The sequence below is a fragment of the Diuraphis noxia genome, unplaced genomic scaffold (assembly GCF_037042655.1).
Source record: "Diuraphis noxia isolate RWA-SAM2 unplaced genomic scaffold, SU_Dnox_SAM2 contig0004, whole genome shotgun sequence".
Classification (NCBI taxonomy): domain Eukaryota; kingdom Metazoa; phylum Arthropoda; class Insecta; order Hemiptera; family Aphididae; genus Diuraphis; species Diuraphis noxia.
The window spans coordinates 12,316,248-12,336,879 of record NW_028301714.1 but is presented as its reverse complement, the minus strand read 5'-3'; the positions used below and the strand labels follow the sequence as shown (position 1 = coordinate 12,336,879).

Genomic DNA, 20,632 nt, shown 5'->3' with positions numbered 1-20,632 from the left:
TCTGAGCACATGCTATTAGGTGGTCATCGCTCATATTGTTATATAGGTATTATTAGGTACACACATTATATAATAATCAATAAGTTATGGATACACGCGAACTAAAATAGGTCGAAGGGTGGTGTGTGTGTGTGTGTGTGTTAGGTTACGGTCAAACGAGTAAAAGAGGATAATGTCGTGATGTTAAATTGTTAACGAGGTGCAGTTTGCGCGACTAATTTCCGCATAATAATACGTCGTGTATCATATTATTATCAAGTCACATGTAAAATCATACAACTAGTATAATAATATACGACTGTTGCTGTATGATATATCTTGCACGTACCTGCACCACCGCCGTTTGCGAATTCTCTGGCGCGCTTGCGCAGTCGCTCGGCTCTGGTGGGTCTGGGCGGCGGCACCGGGTTCAAGGCGATCATACTACGGTGATGCGTCGAGCGATCCTTGTTGGCACCTAAAACAACAGATCGCCCGCCGCCGCCGGCCAAGTGGCTCATGCTGCGCGCAGACGACAGTAGCCGTCCGCCTCCACCGCCGAAAGCGGTGGCTGCGGCGCCGTCCAGCCGAGTCATCGAACTCGCCCTACCTGGTGACCGACGGGACGAACTGGATGATCCGGGACGGCTGCAGGGTGTCAGGTCACGCGGGGACACGATGGTGGGCATCAGGTCCGTCTTCCGTCTGGCCGCCCTTCGTTCGGCGCTCCCATCACCGCCTTCTAAACACACATATGTTACACATGTACAAACGCGCTGCACCGTCACCTCCAGAACACATCACCAATAGTCGGCGCGATGATATTATTTATTAATTCTTAATTCAGTGGCGTCGCGAAGGCATGTTTATGCACATAATATATAATTATTATATTATATATTTAAAGTTCTTAAAGCTATATTATAGCACTCGATAGTTCGCTGCCGCGGTGTAGTATAGGATGTTTGAAGAGTATATATTAAGAGGACGTTACACTCGCATGTGTTGTCTCTTTCTAACAAGTGTGTATATACAAAATTTTACGCTCAGCTCCATTAGTTTAAAAACTAGACTGAATTGACCTTTTGTACAATTTAAAGATAGACCTCATGAGCTATTATTACATTATAATTTTGAAGCGAGTTATAAGTATTTAAAGATGTAAACAATTTTTACAATTTTAAAATATTTATAACTCGCTTCAAAATAAAAATATACTAAATACTAATATAGTGTAAAGCCCATGAGGTCATTTAAACAATACTTTTATCTTCAAATTCTATAAGAGGTAAATTCGCTCTAGTTTTTAACTAAGTAATGGAGCTAAACGAGATCTGCTGAGCATAAAATGTGCTATATGTTACGCACTTTTATAATAGACGGTGTTGTCTCGTGCGGGTATAACGTCCTCTTAATACCAAAAACCCGATGATTTAAATTGGAAACATTTATCTTTATTGTACTAATATAGGTTTTTCATTTTACGATTTCGTTTAACCCAAGATGGTTATTCAAATTAATTAATTATTTTATTTCAAAGTATTATAATGAGTTGTGTTATGAAAATTGGACGTTCTTTAAGACTGGTCGCATGCAGAACAATATATTATATTAATTTATAAAACAGCCATTTCCATGACCGACTGTAATGAGCGTATTAGCGGTTAGGACAAGGCTTTTATTTAGAAAATATTTACATAATAGTAAATTAATAGGCAGCTCCCATAGGGTATAATGCGAATTCACAACGCCACTGTTGTTTAAAATATAATATATATTATATAAAGTATGTTTACGAGCACGCGTTCAGGGTGTAGAAAACACGTGCGTGCAATTTACAGAACTAATTAATTAATAAGTATAGAAAACGACGGTAATTTTGTTCTACTTAGTAATAGGTACACGCGCAGGAAGCAGATAGAGTAAATAGGCGTGTACGCGGGGCTAGCCAAAAGCTAATTAAAACATAATAATATAGGTAACATAATATTCGTGTTATTTGGTCGATATATAGAGATTTCATTGCGATAAGCCACAAATATACAAATATTGCTGTTATAATTATAAGTACTACTAATCTAAATATAAGTAAACTAACTACTGCCACCCAGAACGCGTTTTTAGCAAACGGCCCGTGTGAATATTACAATAATATAAATTTATCTTCTTTTCTCGGTGGCTAAACCCTGTCGAATATAATATTTTGTTGATTTTTTTCTTAAAAGTCTAATTTCTAGACAATAAAATAATAATGTACACGGTTAGGTTGAACTAATTTTTTTTAAATACTTATATCGTAGTAAATCACAATTTCACACCAACTATAAGAATCGATAGAATAAGATTATTCAATCAGTATTAATATACAACATACAAAAAATCACGCACTAATTCACAACAACGTTTTCTATCGGACAAATTGGTTCTCGATTAGCCAATTTGCACGTAGAAATAAACATGCATTTGCAGTTAACGTTATATATTACATGTAGGTAGTATGAAATCGACACACAATTATATTAGAGTATGACACACGTATATAGAATAGGATTTTCGTCCCCAAAAACTCACCACACCCCACATCTACAGGGTATTCTGGGATAACAGGGTAACACATATCACTCCAATGTAAGACATCCATTACGGAATGTCTCTTATTATTGTACTCTGAAAAATCTGATGTTCAAACAATTTTGTTTTCCAGTTTATTTTATTATCATTCTCGTAAACCAAAAACACTGATCATCTACATGATGTGAAGGTAGTATTACAAAACATATTAAGACGAACTTACCGTCAGTACTGCGATTCGACAGACCACCAGCTGAAGCAGCCCTTTTTTTCCCAGAACATTCGTTTAGCTCGCGCTCTGACGATCTCCTCGTCAAAGGGCCCATGGGAGTTGTACTGCTCAGCATCATCACATTGCTGGTAGATGTAGCTCTAAGAAATAATTCGATAAAATCAAACATAAACAAATAGATTGGTGATAAACGGGAAAAGTTCAAACGGTTAAATGTGTATTAAGAAAATACATAGTAATAAACTTTGAGCAGAAATTGCTTTCAAACTATATATGGTACACTTTATTTACCTGCGACTAGCCCAGTACGATCCGCCGGTTTCTGAAGGTTCTAACATGCGAGGCGTCGAACTTCCGAATGCGAAAACAATTGAGCTACGCTCATTTCTTCTTTTTGACATAATTCTGGCCTCACGTTCCTATAATGAGTTATAAGAGTATTAAGTAATGTATTATTATTATTATTATTATTGTAATAGATTAAACACCAATAAGACCAATAACGCATATATATAAGCTAATTTTATTTTTATAATTACTAGATTTTTTTTTAGGATAGCGTCTCGTTTCTCTCTCTCAGCTTCGAACAATTGTCTTTTTCTTTCTTCCACTTGTTGTCGCCTTTCAGAATCTCGTAAACGCATTTCATCTAAACGTCTCCGTCTTTCCTCCTCTTTTTGTTCTCGATACCTTTGTACAGCCAGTGCCTGAAACGAAAAACAAAATATACCGGTATATTTAACGGCCGTTAATGTTTATGGACGCACAGATAACGCCCATCGGATAATGGATGCATAAAATATATAAACGTATCGGAACATCGATACGAAATTACTTGTTGTTTGAGTTCATCGAGTTTTCTTTGGCGTTCTTCATCGTGTTTCTCACGAACAAGTCGTAATCGTTCTTCGCGGTCTTTGATTGCATTTTCTTTTCCTTTATAAACAAAAACGATAACCTAATTTCAATATATTCTAAGCACTATACAAGGGTTATCAAACCCATAATTACCACAATCCCCACTCAAATGGCATTAAGAAGCACGTGTGAGCAGTATAAATAGTAATGCTCATATTATTTAAGATCAAAACATAAAGACTCACACTCACACACAAACGATATTATTATTATTATTATTACGATAAAACAAAGGGAAAATATTAGTTTCGTAGTTTGCTATTTATATCCTCGATGTAAAAATCTACATCCAGCACAAAATAATAAATTCAGACTAAACAACATTGTAAGCATAAAAAATAATCGAATATGAATGAAAAATGCACACCATTCGATTGCGTACCTCAATACCCATAACATAATATTATATATTTTAAATTTGTGTTTTAAGAAGCAAATTGGATATTGTTTCTTATGGTAACTAACCAAACAATTCTATGATTACTCTGAATATAAATATGTAATAATGATATAGCATTTTATACATACGCATTTTACAACTGAATTTAAACGTTTAAGTATTATAATGAAATAAAATACTATTTATGTTAAGTTCGGACTCTATATATAAAACTGCGTTTAAAATACCAAAAAAACTGTTAGTATAATACGAGAATAGACAAACAAACAGACGATAATTTATCTAATATTATGTGTTAGTTTTTGCCCTATAAAAGGCATATATACAAGAGCAGAACATTTATGTAAACCTGTTTCGTCTGTTTCATCATAAAAGTCAAATGAATCTGCACCATGAGCAAACCAATGAAGTCCGCCTGCTGATCCAATAGAAAAAAAAAATAATAGCATTTATATTTTAAGAATATTATATAATATTTCCGAAGGTAAGTTATATATTTTTTTAGTAGTTTGCGACTTATGAATTATTAAAATATATGATACACTTACGCATGTGTATAAAATAATATAACTAATATTAGTATAACATTTGATTACCTATTAGTATTACCTAATTTTCATCATATAGGTAGGTACATAATTCTATTGAAGAAATAAGTATTATATATCTATTACCCATAATTTAGGAAATAATTTGAAATATTACACTTTATAAATACAACTACATTATTGAAGTGTATAGCCAAATTCTGTTTTCTACAGAACAACATTTTGTAGATTTAAAGTAATATTTTTTTAATGGACGCGATTTAATAATTATACTCCTGAATCTTAAGGTATAGTGGTCTTATAAAAGGTGGTAGAATATTATAAAATATATATGTTAGTAGTAGGTATATATGAAATGCTAACCTCTAGAAGAATTTTGAGGTGGTGTTGGAGCTGTACTTGGCCGATTGTCAGAGTTAACAGTGGTCACTCCTGCTAAAAAATATAAAAAAAATAATAAAAATTATATAATTGTATATGATATTATAAGCATTAAAGCATGACACATTATTAAGATAAATGAGGATTATTCATAGGTCAGAAGTGTACTAGCTATCTCATAATGGCTGCATTAAATATTCGGCCGATCCCGTATACTGCTGCAGTGCAGTTGACTTTAATATAACAATAATATTATATCCTAAACGTACCTATTGTGTTATTCGACGAGTCGAGTGGGTATAATATGAAATTCGTGCCCACTCACGTAAGACTCATCATAAATTACATTCGTACATAATATGCGGAGCAAACAATAAAATATCTCGCACGAATCGTCATCTAGCCCAGAAGATAGAGAGAAAGATTCTCCTTTAATTCGGTTATTCGAATGTGATCGTGATGTGTAAACATCGCGGTCGGCTGTTGTAGTGCATTGTACTATATTAGCCGGAGCGGAATGCAACCATACATAATAACATGTAAGCCGCCACTATATAAGTGTATTATATACATATTAAAAAACTGACTTTTTTTTTTATATGTATATATTCTATTCGACATTGCCTCGTTTATTTCGTGCAACCTTAAATGGAGTTTATGAAAAAAAATAATTTTTCAAAAATGACATCATGGCGGTCGCGACCTTCACGAACAAGTACAGACGGCCGGTGACCACTCCTAAAAAGAAAACGTTATGCGGACTGCTCAGTGGACATAATATTATGAGCGCGAGGCACAAAGAGAACGGTCGTGCACGTTGTTTCTATTCTTAAACCGGACGACAACATAATAATTTTCGGCTTTCGGTCTGTATTTTACGTTTACCAAGAACTAGTATATTAAAATGTCGGCGAAGGCGTTATGATTTATGACAGATTGCACATACGTATAGTCTGTAAACTGTATATGACGACAAAATATTAAATTTGGTTCACGGACTGCAGTATATTTTATAGGATCAACGTTTAGTGGCTGGGACGACCCCGGAACGCAATCCAATAAACACACTCTAGCTACATCTCTCTAGTCAACTATATTTACGCCATGTAGTGAGTATTAGCAACAAGTGCTTACATTTCTCGAAAACACTATATACATCGACGACAAGCGGCGTGAATTTAATACGACGCGATAAACATTTCCACTACCGCGGTATAAGGTTAGGTTAGGTTACGTGATATGTGTTTATGACGAGAAAGCTTCTGAACGTTCTGCAGTGTTCGAATGGACGTAACCGTAGTCACTAGGCCGGGTATATAACATATATATATATATATAATATTATTGAGCGAATAATCGATTATGTAGATCTCGCGACGTGCAGAGATCTTCTCTTTTCGATCGCCCCCGCGCACCACATCGTGTTGCAACACGCGTCTTTAATTATAGCGAAGTCCCGAGTCAATCGGGGCCACGAGAAGATTGTGCTCACCACGATTGGTATACATATACGGTAAAACTTTGCCATCAGATTGTTGTCATCACAGTCGTCGTCTTTGTGCTACAATCGAACGTAATATGATCATTGATTCACGATAAACGATCGGAAATGTGTTTGCTCGTGTATAGTGCGGAAAGAGAACATAATATAATAATAATAATATATATACGACGACCAGCGACTCGAACCGGGTGGACGAGGCAAGATGGTGGGAAGAATATTCAAGAATTAAACTCACTATGACTCATCGCGAAAGCTTAATAGCGTATATATACTCGACCATGGGGTCGTCGATATGATGTCAAGTGATCGTTGTCTACCAACGATGATTAATAATAATAAGGACCAGATGTTTACATCCTTAACGAAAAATACCAAGTACGACACCTAAACGCAGCACTATATCTACTTATATAGTTTTCTCTCGATTTTCCAACCGTCCACCCTTGATATTTTTTACTGCTAAATTTAAAATGTTAACTGCCTCCCGCCAGAACAATATCGCGTGATGTCCAAACTTATGCAATTTTAAATATATAAGTAAGTCGTAATAAGTATAAGAGTATTCAATACAAGTCCTAAGTCTATTAAAGACATAATCGCATTATATGTATATTTAGTTATATAAAGACCAACGGCTGCAGTGTACCGGCGGTGGCGCGGGCAGTCGGCGAGTCGGACATGACGTGCGGACGTGGACGACGTCTAGGAGGTGGCGGTGGCGACGTCCGGTCAGGAGCGTGGCGAGCTCTTGGAACAGGTGCGGCGGCCGCGTCGACACGGTGGCCGCCGACCGACGTCTGCAGAGACGACACCAGTATGCCCCGGAGGGCGGATAGCGCCGATTCCGGTATTTTTCGGGGCGGGGGTGACGGCGGACGATGTAACCCGTCGCTATCGGCGAAACCCCGGAGCAGCGGTTCAGCGGGACGGTCCATGGCCGTCGAGGACGAAAAACTGCTGTACACAAAATTTGTGTCACAAATACAATATATATGCGCGCACGTTATAAGCCGCGAACGATATAATTACAACGATGATAAAGTATTTCGTACTTTAACGACGACTAACTAACTAACAAACGGGCGACGACGACGTAAACGAGGCTGCGACTGACATACATAATATTATAAGACAACACACTACACATAATATCTTATTGTATAAACGTAAATGGTACGCTGCTCGGCGGGAGCGGAGAGACTACGTCGGCGGTAGGTCTGTCGTCCGTCTAGATCCGCTCACGTATATGTTATACGCGTCTTACGCCCGAGAGCACCAACCACGGAAGGAGGTGGCCCGTGAAAAAAATTGATATTATACATAATATAAGTGTGTGTGTCGGTTTATGCGTGAAAACTGGTCGGAGAGCCAATCGTCTAATTATAATCGTTATTCTTCGGCTTATACAAGACACTGTATAATATACGCATAATATTATAACTTATAAGACTATATGAGTATATTATATTATAATATGACGGGCGAGTGGAATCCGTTTAATAAATTATTATTATTGCGTTGTATCTGCAGGTTTTTCAGTTTTTGGCTAATTATCGAGAAGGTAGCGCTCGTGCTACCGCCGACTACTCGTACGTATTAAACATTCGTAATAATAGCGCACTATAATAATATCCGCGTAGGCACGTCAAAGGTATAATGCGCGATTATCAGACGAGTCGGCAGATGAGGAATAACTGGAGAGATAGATAAAGGTATAATATAATGCACCTATATTATAATGATTATTGTAATCTGTTCAATCGCATCGTCCCAAGTTCGGAATCTACAGTATAGGTGATAACATACAATTTTCAACATTATATTTTTTAAAGTTTCTTTACTTATTATTTAATTGAATTAATTGTTTTCTTACGCATGTTAAATACAACACAATATATTTAAATGTTAATGTAGATCTTAAAACTCCCATGCTTAAAATGTCTTGAAACGCAATTGAGTATACCTGCTAACCTACAATACAACCATTAAAATTTATTTTGATTATACAAACATTTTTTTTCTCTAGAACTTATAAAATCTATACATAAAAAAAGTACAATAACCATCATAATAGATATTATATTAACATTAATTTGTTTAAATAAAAATATATTCACATCTGAAATTTTCTCCGTTGACACTATAGGGATAAATTCATTATACGATTCTTGAAATAAGAATTTTTTTTTTGTTTAATTAGCCTTCAAGGGCTGTAAAATAGTATACGTGCGTCTATAATTTAAAAAGCAAAACGTATCTAAGATAATATCATAATGCTTAAATAAAAGGATCACGATAGAAAAATCTTGTAAAGGTCTTCAAGATAGCTAACGATCAAATGCTAGGTATATACCGTGTGTTCACCAATTTAGGGAACACTAAATTTCTCGACCAGATTATGTTGGAATAAATCGATTATTTTTTACAAGCTAGTGGTATATAAATACACATTTTAAGATAAATTAAAAAAAAATTAACTCTCAGTACGCGCATGCGCAATGCAATTTTTTTTTTAATAGCAACCGGTATTTTGATACCAAATTCGGATAGACTGAATTTTTTAAAGTCATTTTGACCTATTAACCATGGCTCTAAAACCAAAATTGACTGAATGAGAGCCATTCAAATTTTAATAAATAATACATTTTTACAATTCATTATAAAATGCATAAAACTATTTATAATTATTTATTATATTGGTTACTTTTTGAATATTTTTACGTATACAGTTTTAATCAATTTTAATTAAATCATTTTATATCCGTATTATGTTAATCTTATTTTTAATACGTATAAAAAAAATTAAAAAAATAACCAGTAATAAATGGTTTTAGGTAGGTATGGATTTTATAATGAATTGTAAAAATGTATTGTATTTATTAAAATTTGAATGGCTCTCATTTAGTCAATTTTGGTTTACCGGCTGCTATTAAAAAAAAAAAATATGTTGCATTGCGCATGCGTGTACCGGGAGGGTTAAAAATTTGAAATTTATCTGTAAATGTGTATTTATGTACTACTAGCTTGTAAAAAAAAAATTAAATTTGTTCCAACATAACCAGGCCGAGAAATTCAGTGTTCCCTAAATTGGTGAACACACGGTATATAGATAATAACAGGTACATATTTTTACCTATACAGTAGGTATGCACAATCACAAGTCGTTCTTGGTTGTATATGATTTTATTTATTTTTATTTATCATGAAAAATTTTAATGGAAAATTCATTTTATCCGTCAAATATTAACGCAATAAAAAAACTGAAGTAGGTACCTATTACGAATTCACGAGATACAACTTAAACATCAAATGGCGCATGATCCACGTAGTAATAAAAAAGTGGATATTATAAGAAAAAATGAACCGTTGTATGTTGTATGTATCGTATATATGAATGGGACACTTCATAGTACCAATTATATTTTGGAATGTTGCTCTAGTCCAAACTGACGACTTAAAATATGAAAACTATCTAAACACAATTGCATAAATATATTTATTTAGATACTTTAACCAATAAGCTATAACTATAACAATTTTAAATTGCATTGTTTTTATTTATACTTTCTATTATCAAGAGCCCATAATAAACACAAAAACATAAACACAACTATTTTAAATGTTTTTTATACCTAGTCAGCCATTAAATATTTAATTTATTCTAGGAACATTCATTAATTCATTACCATAGCCTATAGGTACTCAACAATTTATGTTGTTAATTGTTATTCTATTAAAAAAAGTCATTTGATCGCGAATACATTTACAACTGACAAATAAAAGAATATATTTCCACTAATATAATAGATGTAATTATATTTCTGCCTAAAATGAATGATTTCTTTTTGATGATATATTTACATACATTTGAACCTAACAAATAATATGTATTTACTATTTACACTCTTACACATATGTAATTAGTATAGTTGAAATAAATTATATTATAATTAGGTACATTATATTAAATCACATTTAAAATTGCGGATGTATGTTTAAGAGAAAAAAATATCATTTACCTTGTCCAAAAAAAAAACTATACAATCTAAGAAAGACTAATATTAATATGCAGTAAAATTTATAATGAAAACTCCTAAGGATTTTACACAATATTGAATGAAATTTACAGCCAAAAAAGTTTATATTTCATGTGTCACGTGTAGGAACTGTAGCGATGATCACATTAATTTAAGGAAGTTTTATTTTTCGTCAAAATTGAGTACTTTGTAAAAAAAGGGATCAATAGTTCTATATTATATTATCATAACATATACTTAAAAATTGAAGCTATAATCTTATTTGTTAAATGCCCAATATCGTGTAAATTTTATACTATTTTATAAAGAAGTAATAAATTTATTTTTCCAACTTAAATCTCCAAATCATACCAATTAAAATGTTTATTGCTTGAAATATATTGTTAACCTCAGAATGTCAGGAATTAAAGTGGTACATACATATTTACCAGTATAATGTTTATGGGTTTCTAACAATAAAACAAAAATCTAAAAATAAAATAATGGTCCTGAATTATCCTGCATGATATTCACCAAACTTTCACTTTTTCCTCTCTTATATCTTTGGCGTACATTTTCACATTAGTGATGTTCATTCAAGCCATGTATTATTTTATAACCTTTACGAACACATTACACATCACGTGTCCTAGATGCAGCTTTCTTAATAATATAATGCATTTCAAATGCTCATCATAGTTGACTATAATAATTTTCTCTATAAAATATAATAGCTATATGGCGGATGCACATACAAATGTATTTTTATAGTATATAAATAAGGGACGGCAATTTTTAATAGGTAGTAATTATGATAAGAAAAATGATATGGCACAAATTTAAGATAATTGCAAATAATATTTTAATTCTATCAATATATTATACATGTAAATTTCAATGTCAATAACCATATACTTATAGATTATATAGACAATACTATTGTAGTATTTTATATTCTACGAAAGTCTTTTTAAATGAGGTCAAATGGTTGAATGCATACTATGTAATATCTATCAACTATGAATGAAAATAGTGGCGCAGAAAAAAATTAACGGTTGATTGTTATATTCAAATACTTTAAACGGATTTTTGATTGCGTAGTGCATAATGCCGTAAGGATTCGTCAAAATGATTCAATAAACTCTGGTAGGTAGTTTTAGTGTATAAACTATAAACTAATTACCAAACTCAAGTAAATATTTTTAATTCTAAAACCGAAGAACTCACGCATAAGACGGTGAATTTCAATGACCTTCAGGCTTCAGAGTCAAAATATACATCTCCGGAACAACACGTGGTCATTGACCAACAATATTAAACTCAAAAAAATGTAACGATATAAAAGAGAAGTATACCTTTATATCATTCTTAATTTTTTTTTTTTTTAACAACAATTATTTTCACAGTTTAATATACCATAACAAGAAAAAATAATATAATACTTCTTGCGTTTATAAAATTCAATTATTATATACAAGTACCTACCTATTAATAATATGTATTTGTATAATAATTATTTAAAAAAAATGTAATTCAATAAGTACCGCTAAGAAATGTTGAGATACAAAGCTTGGTGACTCATTAATTGGAGCACCAGCTAGGCCAGCATTATGTTTTTATTATTATGTAAATTTAAATATTAATAACAATGATAAACTAACGAATCTACAAATATATTATATCTCCTTTAATTAAATCATTATCATGACGCATAATGTACAAAATAACTTTTTCATAACAATCCAATATATGGGAAAATTAAAATTAATAATTAAAAAAAAAAAAAAATACTTTATTTTAAATTTTAAATATGATTAATATTTATGAAATCGTTGTCAACGGTACCTATTCTATTCCCAATGGTGAAGTACTGGATAGAAAAATGTGTTATTTGCTTATCAAGGATGGTCTTTATTTTTTTACACAAATTTTTATGATTGATGGTATTCTAATATTTTATAGATAAGTATCACTTTATCATTGATAAAAATTATCATTTTTAAAATTTTTTTTATTATGGTAAATAATCATATTTATTAAACGTTCTTTAAATTGTACTATTAATTATCTTAATTAATATTCCGAACGTTCTCCTACTAAATAATTTTAATTTTAATTTATTTTACTGTAAAATATATAAATAATAGTTTTTGCATTAAGTGTACCAGGCTTTTTCATTTGTATTATGATAATAAAAATAATATGAAAAATTATTAAAATACCGTAATATTATTTATGATTTTTAAATCTGAGAATACTTTTTTACGATTGGCTCTAAATATAATAGAAATAAATACCTTATAAAATGTATATAATTAATAAATAAAATAAACAAAATATTGTTTTAGTTTTAAAAGTTAAATTTAGAAATCACATCACATAAAAGCCGGGAAATATAACAAATTATTTTACAACATTCTATTCTTTGTATTAATTCTAAAAAACTTTTTGAAATGATACGTAAAAATAAATAAATAAAGTCTAAAAAATAGTAAAATAAAAGTGATTGGAGAAATATTTTTAATTACTCAATTCATTTAACAGTTTTTTTTTTTATTTTAGAACCTTCAGCGATAGCTCTATTACAGTTCAACAATTAATTAATAATATAGGATGCAAAGGTTACAATTTAAGATAAGATACAATAGTTGATACATGATAACAAAAGACAATTAAATTAAAATATTAGATAGTGAATTAAATATGAATTAGTGAGACATTTATATAAGAATAATATTACAAAATGAAAATATATCGATAAATGTTTAGTATTTAACAGTTGAAGATATAATTCACATTTTTTTCTAAGAACCCCCCCCCCCTTCATTTAGCAATCCACATCAGATGCGAAATTTTTAGTAAGTAATGTATTTAGAAAAATACTTAAATGCTATATGAATTTAAAATTTATTTATTTTATATTTATTTTTTTTAATTTAAGTGTCTTCTACTAATCTACTACGTTGTATTGAGTGGAATTATTATTTCAAGCTATCTTGGAGTACTCGGTGTAATAAAAAATACGACAGTGGCGTATATAGGGGGGAGGGGCTAGTGGGCTGCAGCCCCTCCCGAAGTTACAGTATTGACTGTTAACTATATTATTGTAGTCTCTAGGTGCTAGATAATTATTGTTTGTCACTATATATTATAGCCCACCCCAAAAATTATTTCTATATACGCTACTGAAAGACGATAATAGATCTAAGTCAATTAAGTTCAACAGATTATTTGATACTAAAAAAAATTCAATATTCGTGTTGTTATAGATCTTATTTTTTTAAAGAAACTTAAGTGTATAATTTTCTATTCAAACAACGCACGTGGATACTGTATTATTATTTCTTTGTTACACTCAACAACTAAAACCTGCATATAAATATGAAAATAATTAGATGGCTCAGAATCTCCAGAGTTCCAATGTCAAGGTCGTATTGAAGTTGAAGGTTAGATAGAATACCTTAATAAATTGAAATATTGCAATTTATCAACCATTTTTTGATGTACCATGACAAAAACTAAAATTTTTAGAAAATCCAGGAACTTTTAACTCCATTTTTGTGACGGTTGCAAAATATCAAATCGTTTTCTATTATGAATTGGGAATATTGTTAAGGACTATAATGTAATTTGGCATAGTTACACTTTCACTGGCCAAATTACTGTAATTACATGATTGTGCGAATTGCATCATTTTTATCATAATGTTCAGTTGATTGTTCTCGAGTGCTGCTACTGGAATAGTCAATCATAAAATAAAAAATAATGCGATTTACCTACATATTTTTAGTTATGTTTTTATAACTTTAATTTCGTAATATAATACTTTTTTTTATAAATTATTTGACAGCTATTTATTATAGGATCTTTTTTATCAAGCTTTAATCATATTTATTATTTATTTAAATATTTTACGTTTAAGTCTAATTTAATCCTTGTTAGATCAATGTATAGATGTATGATGAATAATGCATAGATGTATAAATTGTATACAACTGTAAATTAAACAAAAATAAAAGTGTAATGTGAAATGTGGCTACACGTTGACATAGAAACCCTAAATATATCCCAATATTATAAAAAAATTGGATATTTTTATGAATAATTTATTATTTAATATAAAACAATTTAGACAAATTAAAACCATATTACTTCCTACAAGAAGTACGACTCAAAATCTGTTTATGTTTTTAAATGGGTAATAAGACAACTACGATCGATTTCAAATAATATTTGATAACTCTTAGTTAATTAGAACATTCTTAAGATAGTCATTGAAGTAGGTTTATTGCACGATACGGCCTAATTATTAACAATAGGTGTACGTGTCAATCTCAAAAAAAAAATTATATAAAAAAGAATTCGTGGCTAACGTTTTTATACCTGCCATTAGAAAAAAAATAAAAATAAAAACGTATAGGTATATTTGAAAAATCTGTTGGCTGGAAAAAAAATAAATGGAACATCAAACCGTGTCTGATACGTGCGTGTACGTTGCTCAAAGTTGCCAATAACATATTCGAACCATTAAAATTCGGCTAATCGGATTCAATATAAATAAGTATGGGGTTTAGTTGAATTTATGAGGACATTACACCTGCATGTGTTGTCTCTGCTTAAAAAGTAGAAAATTGGAAATGTACGTTAGTATTTTACAATATTTAAATTTTTAAGCAAGTTATTATGAATATGTAAATTATAAAATGCAACTATGCTCGTACATGCCTTGTTTAAAAACTAAAATATTGTAAAAATCAACAAGAGACCATTATCACATTCTTACCTTTAGATTTGATCATAGGTCATAACTCATAATATTATTAAAGCTAACTATATGGTTCTATCGAGGGTTCTGTAAAATATAAACTTGCTACCTATGTTGTACATTTGTAAGAAGGGTCCCACAAATGCGGGTGTGTCGTCCTCTTTAAGTTAATCATTAATGACGAAAATTGAAAAGTGATATTGTCAAAATAAAATTAACATTAACACTTCCATCACGGAAATTTGTGGGATATACCTACTTAAATGGATAAATAATCATTTTAATAATTTGTCATTGTGTTTGTACCAGGTAAACAATAACATAATAACATATTAATTAATTAGTCAACTTGAAATATTATCGCACGGAAAAACATTTTATATTTTTTTATGAAGCAAAGTACCAGATACAATAGGAATAAATTATACATTTTAAATACTTTTAGTTTATATTATTTTATTATCATGTACATAAAATGAAAATCATGTATAAATGATCATTATCAATAAAATTATGAATTTTTTCAATCTCATTACTTTAATGGATTTTAACATTATCAAAGGGTGTGGTAATGTATGAGAATTATTTTTTAATGTATCAACCAAGAATAATATTCCATCTCATTATAAAATAAAATAGTAAAATATAGTAAATAATAAGTATCCATTTTACAAGTTGTATACGTTCAATAAAAATATAGGATATACAATATACATACACATATAATATTAACATTAATAACAAAAATATAATTTAGGCCAAGCTTCATAATTGATTAAATATTTATCGATTTTATACTATAAATATATATGTGTGTGTTATGGTAAGTAACTGTTCGACAAATACACATTATACATGTATATTATTTTAGTGGTACCAACCATTTTAAAAGACAACTTAAACAACTGCCATAACAAAACAGTTTATTTTTATATTTATTATTATATAGAATTGCAACCCAGTATAATTATAACAGAAATAAACTTGTAAAACTATATTATATACATAATCGTAAACCTTACATATCCAAATATTTCCCTGGGGCCCGAGATCCGCCTGCAGATATTGTTTACGAAATGCAAATCTCAATCCATTCAAGTCGTCTCTAAGTTGATTTCCATCCATATCCAGCACACTCCCTGGCACCAGCAACAAATTGTCGATCCCTTCTTCGGGACCGGTTCGCCTACAGTCCTCGCCACTATGCCGGAAATGCGGTACCCTCAATAAACCCGCCATCGTCAAAACCGTGGACCATGTCACGACGTAAACCAAATCATATTTCGTACGAATAAAATTAGAACATTATTTATACACATAAGTATACACCTATATAACAAATCGTACTAACTAACACACGTACGAATCGATTGAAATTTGATAGTGTAATGGCTCCTGAATCGCATGGCCGGATTACCAGCGACGGAGCGACTGGCGAAGTGGCGACTGAGTAGCACGAACGACACTTACTAACCTACTGAAGCCTGAAACCAGTGCAGAAACCGACATTCCGCCGGCAGCGCGGCTGGAGGGGACGTATAACTCTGCCGATTGATGAATAATAATATGTACCTATATTATAGTTTTGATGATTGCTTTCAAAACGCTAACAGATTTTGCAATGTATAATTTGCGAATAAGATGTACGTTTATTATTACGATTGGATACCTACTACTTACATGTGATTAATATAGTAAAAATAAACACTGAGGCCTTTTCTATTTTTTAAATGGGAACGTGAATTAATAATAAATGTTTAAAATTAATATTATTTAGGAAATAAACACGAATTGAATGATCTTTTATTATGAGAATTATATGTAACCGATTATTATTGTTGTACTTAGAGCGTATCTGCGCGTGAACACATTTCTCGTGATATTATAATATTTCGACATTTTAACAAGTTCATGTAACCTATCTGAGATTCTAATTTTAATCCGTGTATGCAAAAAATATAGTAATTTATATATCAAATCTCACAATAAATGTTACTAAAGAGCCGATCAATTTTGACTCTCACAATGTTAAATACGCAATAATAGAGTAGTGACTATTTTCGCTGTAAAAAAAATGAAGTATTTTAAATCTGAGTTGGGGGGGTTTATTTAACGTTATATATACTCGTAAAAATACTAATAACATTTTTGATTTAATAAAAAATAAGAAATGGAGAGAAATATTAAATATATTAACAGATTACGATATTAATATAAGATAAATAATTACACGCACAATACCTAGTTATATTTTTAACTAGATAGGTGTATTTTCATCCATATACGTATTGTGAAATAATCAGAAAATCGGGGAAATGTAAAATTTGATAATTTTTTTTTAAATATGCAAGTGTTTACATTTTTAAATAAAATAATTATACAATAAGTAATATTAAAATATCGTTATTGGACTTTTACAGTAGTTATCTACTATAACAGCATATGTATTTTTCATTTGTATATAAATTAATCAAAAATAATATGAAGATATTCTGATATTTTAAGCTTCAATCAAAAGTAATAATCAGTATTTCCACAAGTTTGAAACTAATATGTACAAAAATAAATAAAAGACTAATATATTATTAATTAATAGAAGAGGTGATTTCCCGCTATGTGTATCAACATTATATACCAACAAGACGCCGATTATTAATCATCACTTCATTTAGACATAAGATACATGAACATGACCCTGACCCTGGTCAGTCAGGTTGGGGAAGTCTATTATAAACCAGTAACGCTAGGAAATTAGGTCAGAATGTAAGACACAAAAAAATAGCGGACAGATGTAAATATCTATAAAAAAATATCCATGTAGAATGTAGATAACAGTAGAAATAACGTAATACAACACAGTTTTAACTTTTATTTTGACATCACGTACTGAGGTCATCTTCATATACTTTCTAATACTAAATATTCACTACAATTTACATATAAAAACCACTCACTAAAACGGGTGTAATAATAAATTTTATATAAATTAATTTATATCACCGCACTCTTTATGAGGCACAGACAAAAGCTCTTTATAAAAATTATCAACGAACAATGTTTAATTATGTAGGTATTTAATTTATATATTGTATATAAATATAAGATTATAACGAACACAAATATTTCCGTGTCTTTGAAAAGTGAAAATTGTGTAGAAAACAGTGGGATACTTCAAAATGATTGGACACAGTTACGGTCCATCACCTTTATGTACCACGCTTTTCATCGACACCTTCGATTTTCTACAATTAAACTGGGACACTTTCTAAAGATATATCCCTTTCAAATGTCGTAACACATCATGATTGACGCATATTTTACAAATTATTTTATAAAAATAATAAAGGATATTCAAATTATTGTTCTGTCATGATATGATGAACACGAGAGTGAAACTTGAACTAAAAGGAAGATTTTTGAATTAAATGTTTATATTGAACCCCGAACCACGCGAATAAAATAATATATACATATGGATATAAAGAACTTTGGCGGCTGAAAATTGTAACTGAACCTATTAAATAGTAAATACCCATATTTGTTACCTTTTCTATCCTTTTGACATGATGTTTATACAATTTAACATCGAGTATAATATAAATCTACTTACTCCAATTCTGATTGTATCGATTATCTGATACCCAATCCATTTGTAACACAAATGTGAGAGCATGATTCATGGTTCAACTATTTTCTTACTTATACTTTATGTACAATGTAATAAAATGGATTACTCACCTACAAAAAAAAAATATACACATGCATTAATAAATTGGCAATAAGAATAAATCATAATGTAAAGGGTTAAAAATAGATTAACGATAAGGATAACAATTGTTCATAATTATATGTATAGTAGGTATTAACAGTAGATAGGGAGTGATATCAAATTTTTGGTCGGACAGCACTTCAGAAATCTATGGGATTTTAGAGATTGTACACTTATATGAATAAAATGCTTTTATGTCAAGCTTTTATTAAAGGACCGGGAAAATATTGGATATTGATGATTTTTACCGATTAAAAGGCATACATTAATTTTAACACTCAATTAACCTACATCTATATCACGTAGGCAACTATTATAATTTATAACTTTTTGTCATAATATGAGTAAATTGAGTATGATATTACCATAAGATTAATCCCCAATAAATTAAAAACATTTAACTAAATTTAAAAGTATACTTTATTGTATTAATATTAATCACTACCTCTATTAAAGGAGTTTCCAACAATTAATTTAATTTGCTAATATTTAACACGGAAATTTATGTTTTTATGAGGTAATTGAGTAAATCAAGATTTTAACAAAGATATATTCAATAAACAAAAAATTAAACACGTATTATAGAATTATATGTTAGGTATAATAATAAAATTGCTAAGAATACAACTAATAAGTAATAAAATACTAGCTTGTTTATATTCAAGATTTTCGACATACAACAAAAATTTAAATACAAATAAAAAAAAAAAACGTTTGAAATTAATAGAAATATCTATAAAAAAAAGAGAGGCAGTGTATTTTGAAAATTATGTCATCTTTAGAAAATACTATAATTAATAGTAAATATTTCATGAAAATGTAATTTTTGAATTACAATATAATAACTGGTCTAGTCAAAAACTGGTATAGCATAATATAATATACTCCCGTTTTACGTAATTTTTTTTAGAGTATCGCGATTATTTAAGAAAATATTGAATATTTTTTTACTTTTGACTTATAGTACCAACCAGATAAATTTTTTTTATTCGCAAAGTTGAAAATGTAAGCTTTTTTTTATTCGCAAAGTTGAAAATGTAAACTTTTTTTATTCGCAAAGTTGAAAATGTAAACTTTTTTCTCCTCAAAAAGAAAATGCCAAACAAACAATAAATAAACATAATTGTAAAATAAAATATTGAATCAATCTACTTAATAACTAAAACAACATGAATGGTTGATGTAAAACAAGACGAAGAATTATCATACTAATGACTAATCATGAGTAATTAAAAATAATAAAATATGTAGATAAATAATAGATTTGTGTTGAATAATGATTTCGATTACTATTTTTACAAATTATCATATAATTGTATATTATCATGTACCCATCATAAATGTATGTAGGCAGTTAAAAATAAATTTTAGTTATAATATATTAAATTTACAATGGAAATTTCTATCGAATTATAAAATTTGAATACTAGTTATTGAATAGTACTTATTATAAATATATAATTTTGTAAATAGTTAATAATAATAATTTATACCTGATTATAGTACAATATATAATGGGTTAATAATCCCAACCTAATCATTAACTTAA

The 20,632-nt window shown here is 30.0% G+C and overlaps 1 protein-coding gene across 25 annotated transcripts in view; it reads right to left on the bottom strand.

Moving 5' to 3' along the window:
• The window catches only part of LOC107173574 (uncharacterized), a 41,817-nt gene that overhangs the window by 11,707 nt on the left and 9,478 nt on the right, over window positions 1–20,632 (bottom strand). For 2 of the 25 annotated variants that reach the window (XM_089227176.1, XM_089227171.1), the window contains exons 2-9: window positions 5,012–5,083; window positions 4,450–4,518; window positions 3,618–3,718; window positions 3,322–3,489; window positions 3,074–3,201; window positions 2,774–2,922; window positions 2,551–2,655; window positions 329–721 (exon numbers count right to left, since the gene is read on the bottom strand). In XM_089227176.1, the coding sequence (XP_089083302.1) occupies window positions 329–721; window positions 2,551–2,655; window positions 2,774–2,922; window positions 3,074–3,201; window positions 3,322–3,489; window positions 3,618–3,718; window positions 4,450–4,518; window positions 5,012–5,083 (1,185 nt within the window). Of the gene's footprint in view, window positions 1–328; window positions 722–2,550; window positions 2,656–2,773; window positions 2,923–3,073; window positions 3,202–3,321; window positions 3,490–3,617; window positions 3,719–4,449; window positions 4,519–5,011; window positions 5,084–7,179; window positions 7,575–16,336; window positions 16,779–18,924; window positions 19,010–20,632 lie in introns of those variants that run through there. The other 23 variants (XM_089227177.1, XM_089227172.1, XM_089227184.1 and 20 more) reach the window with 21 other exon arrangements.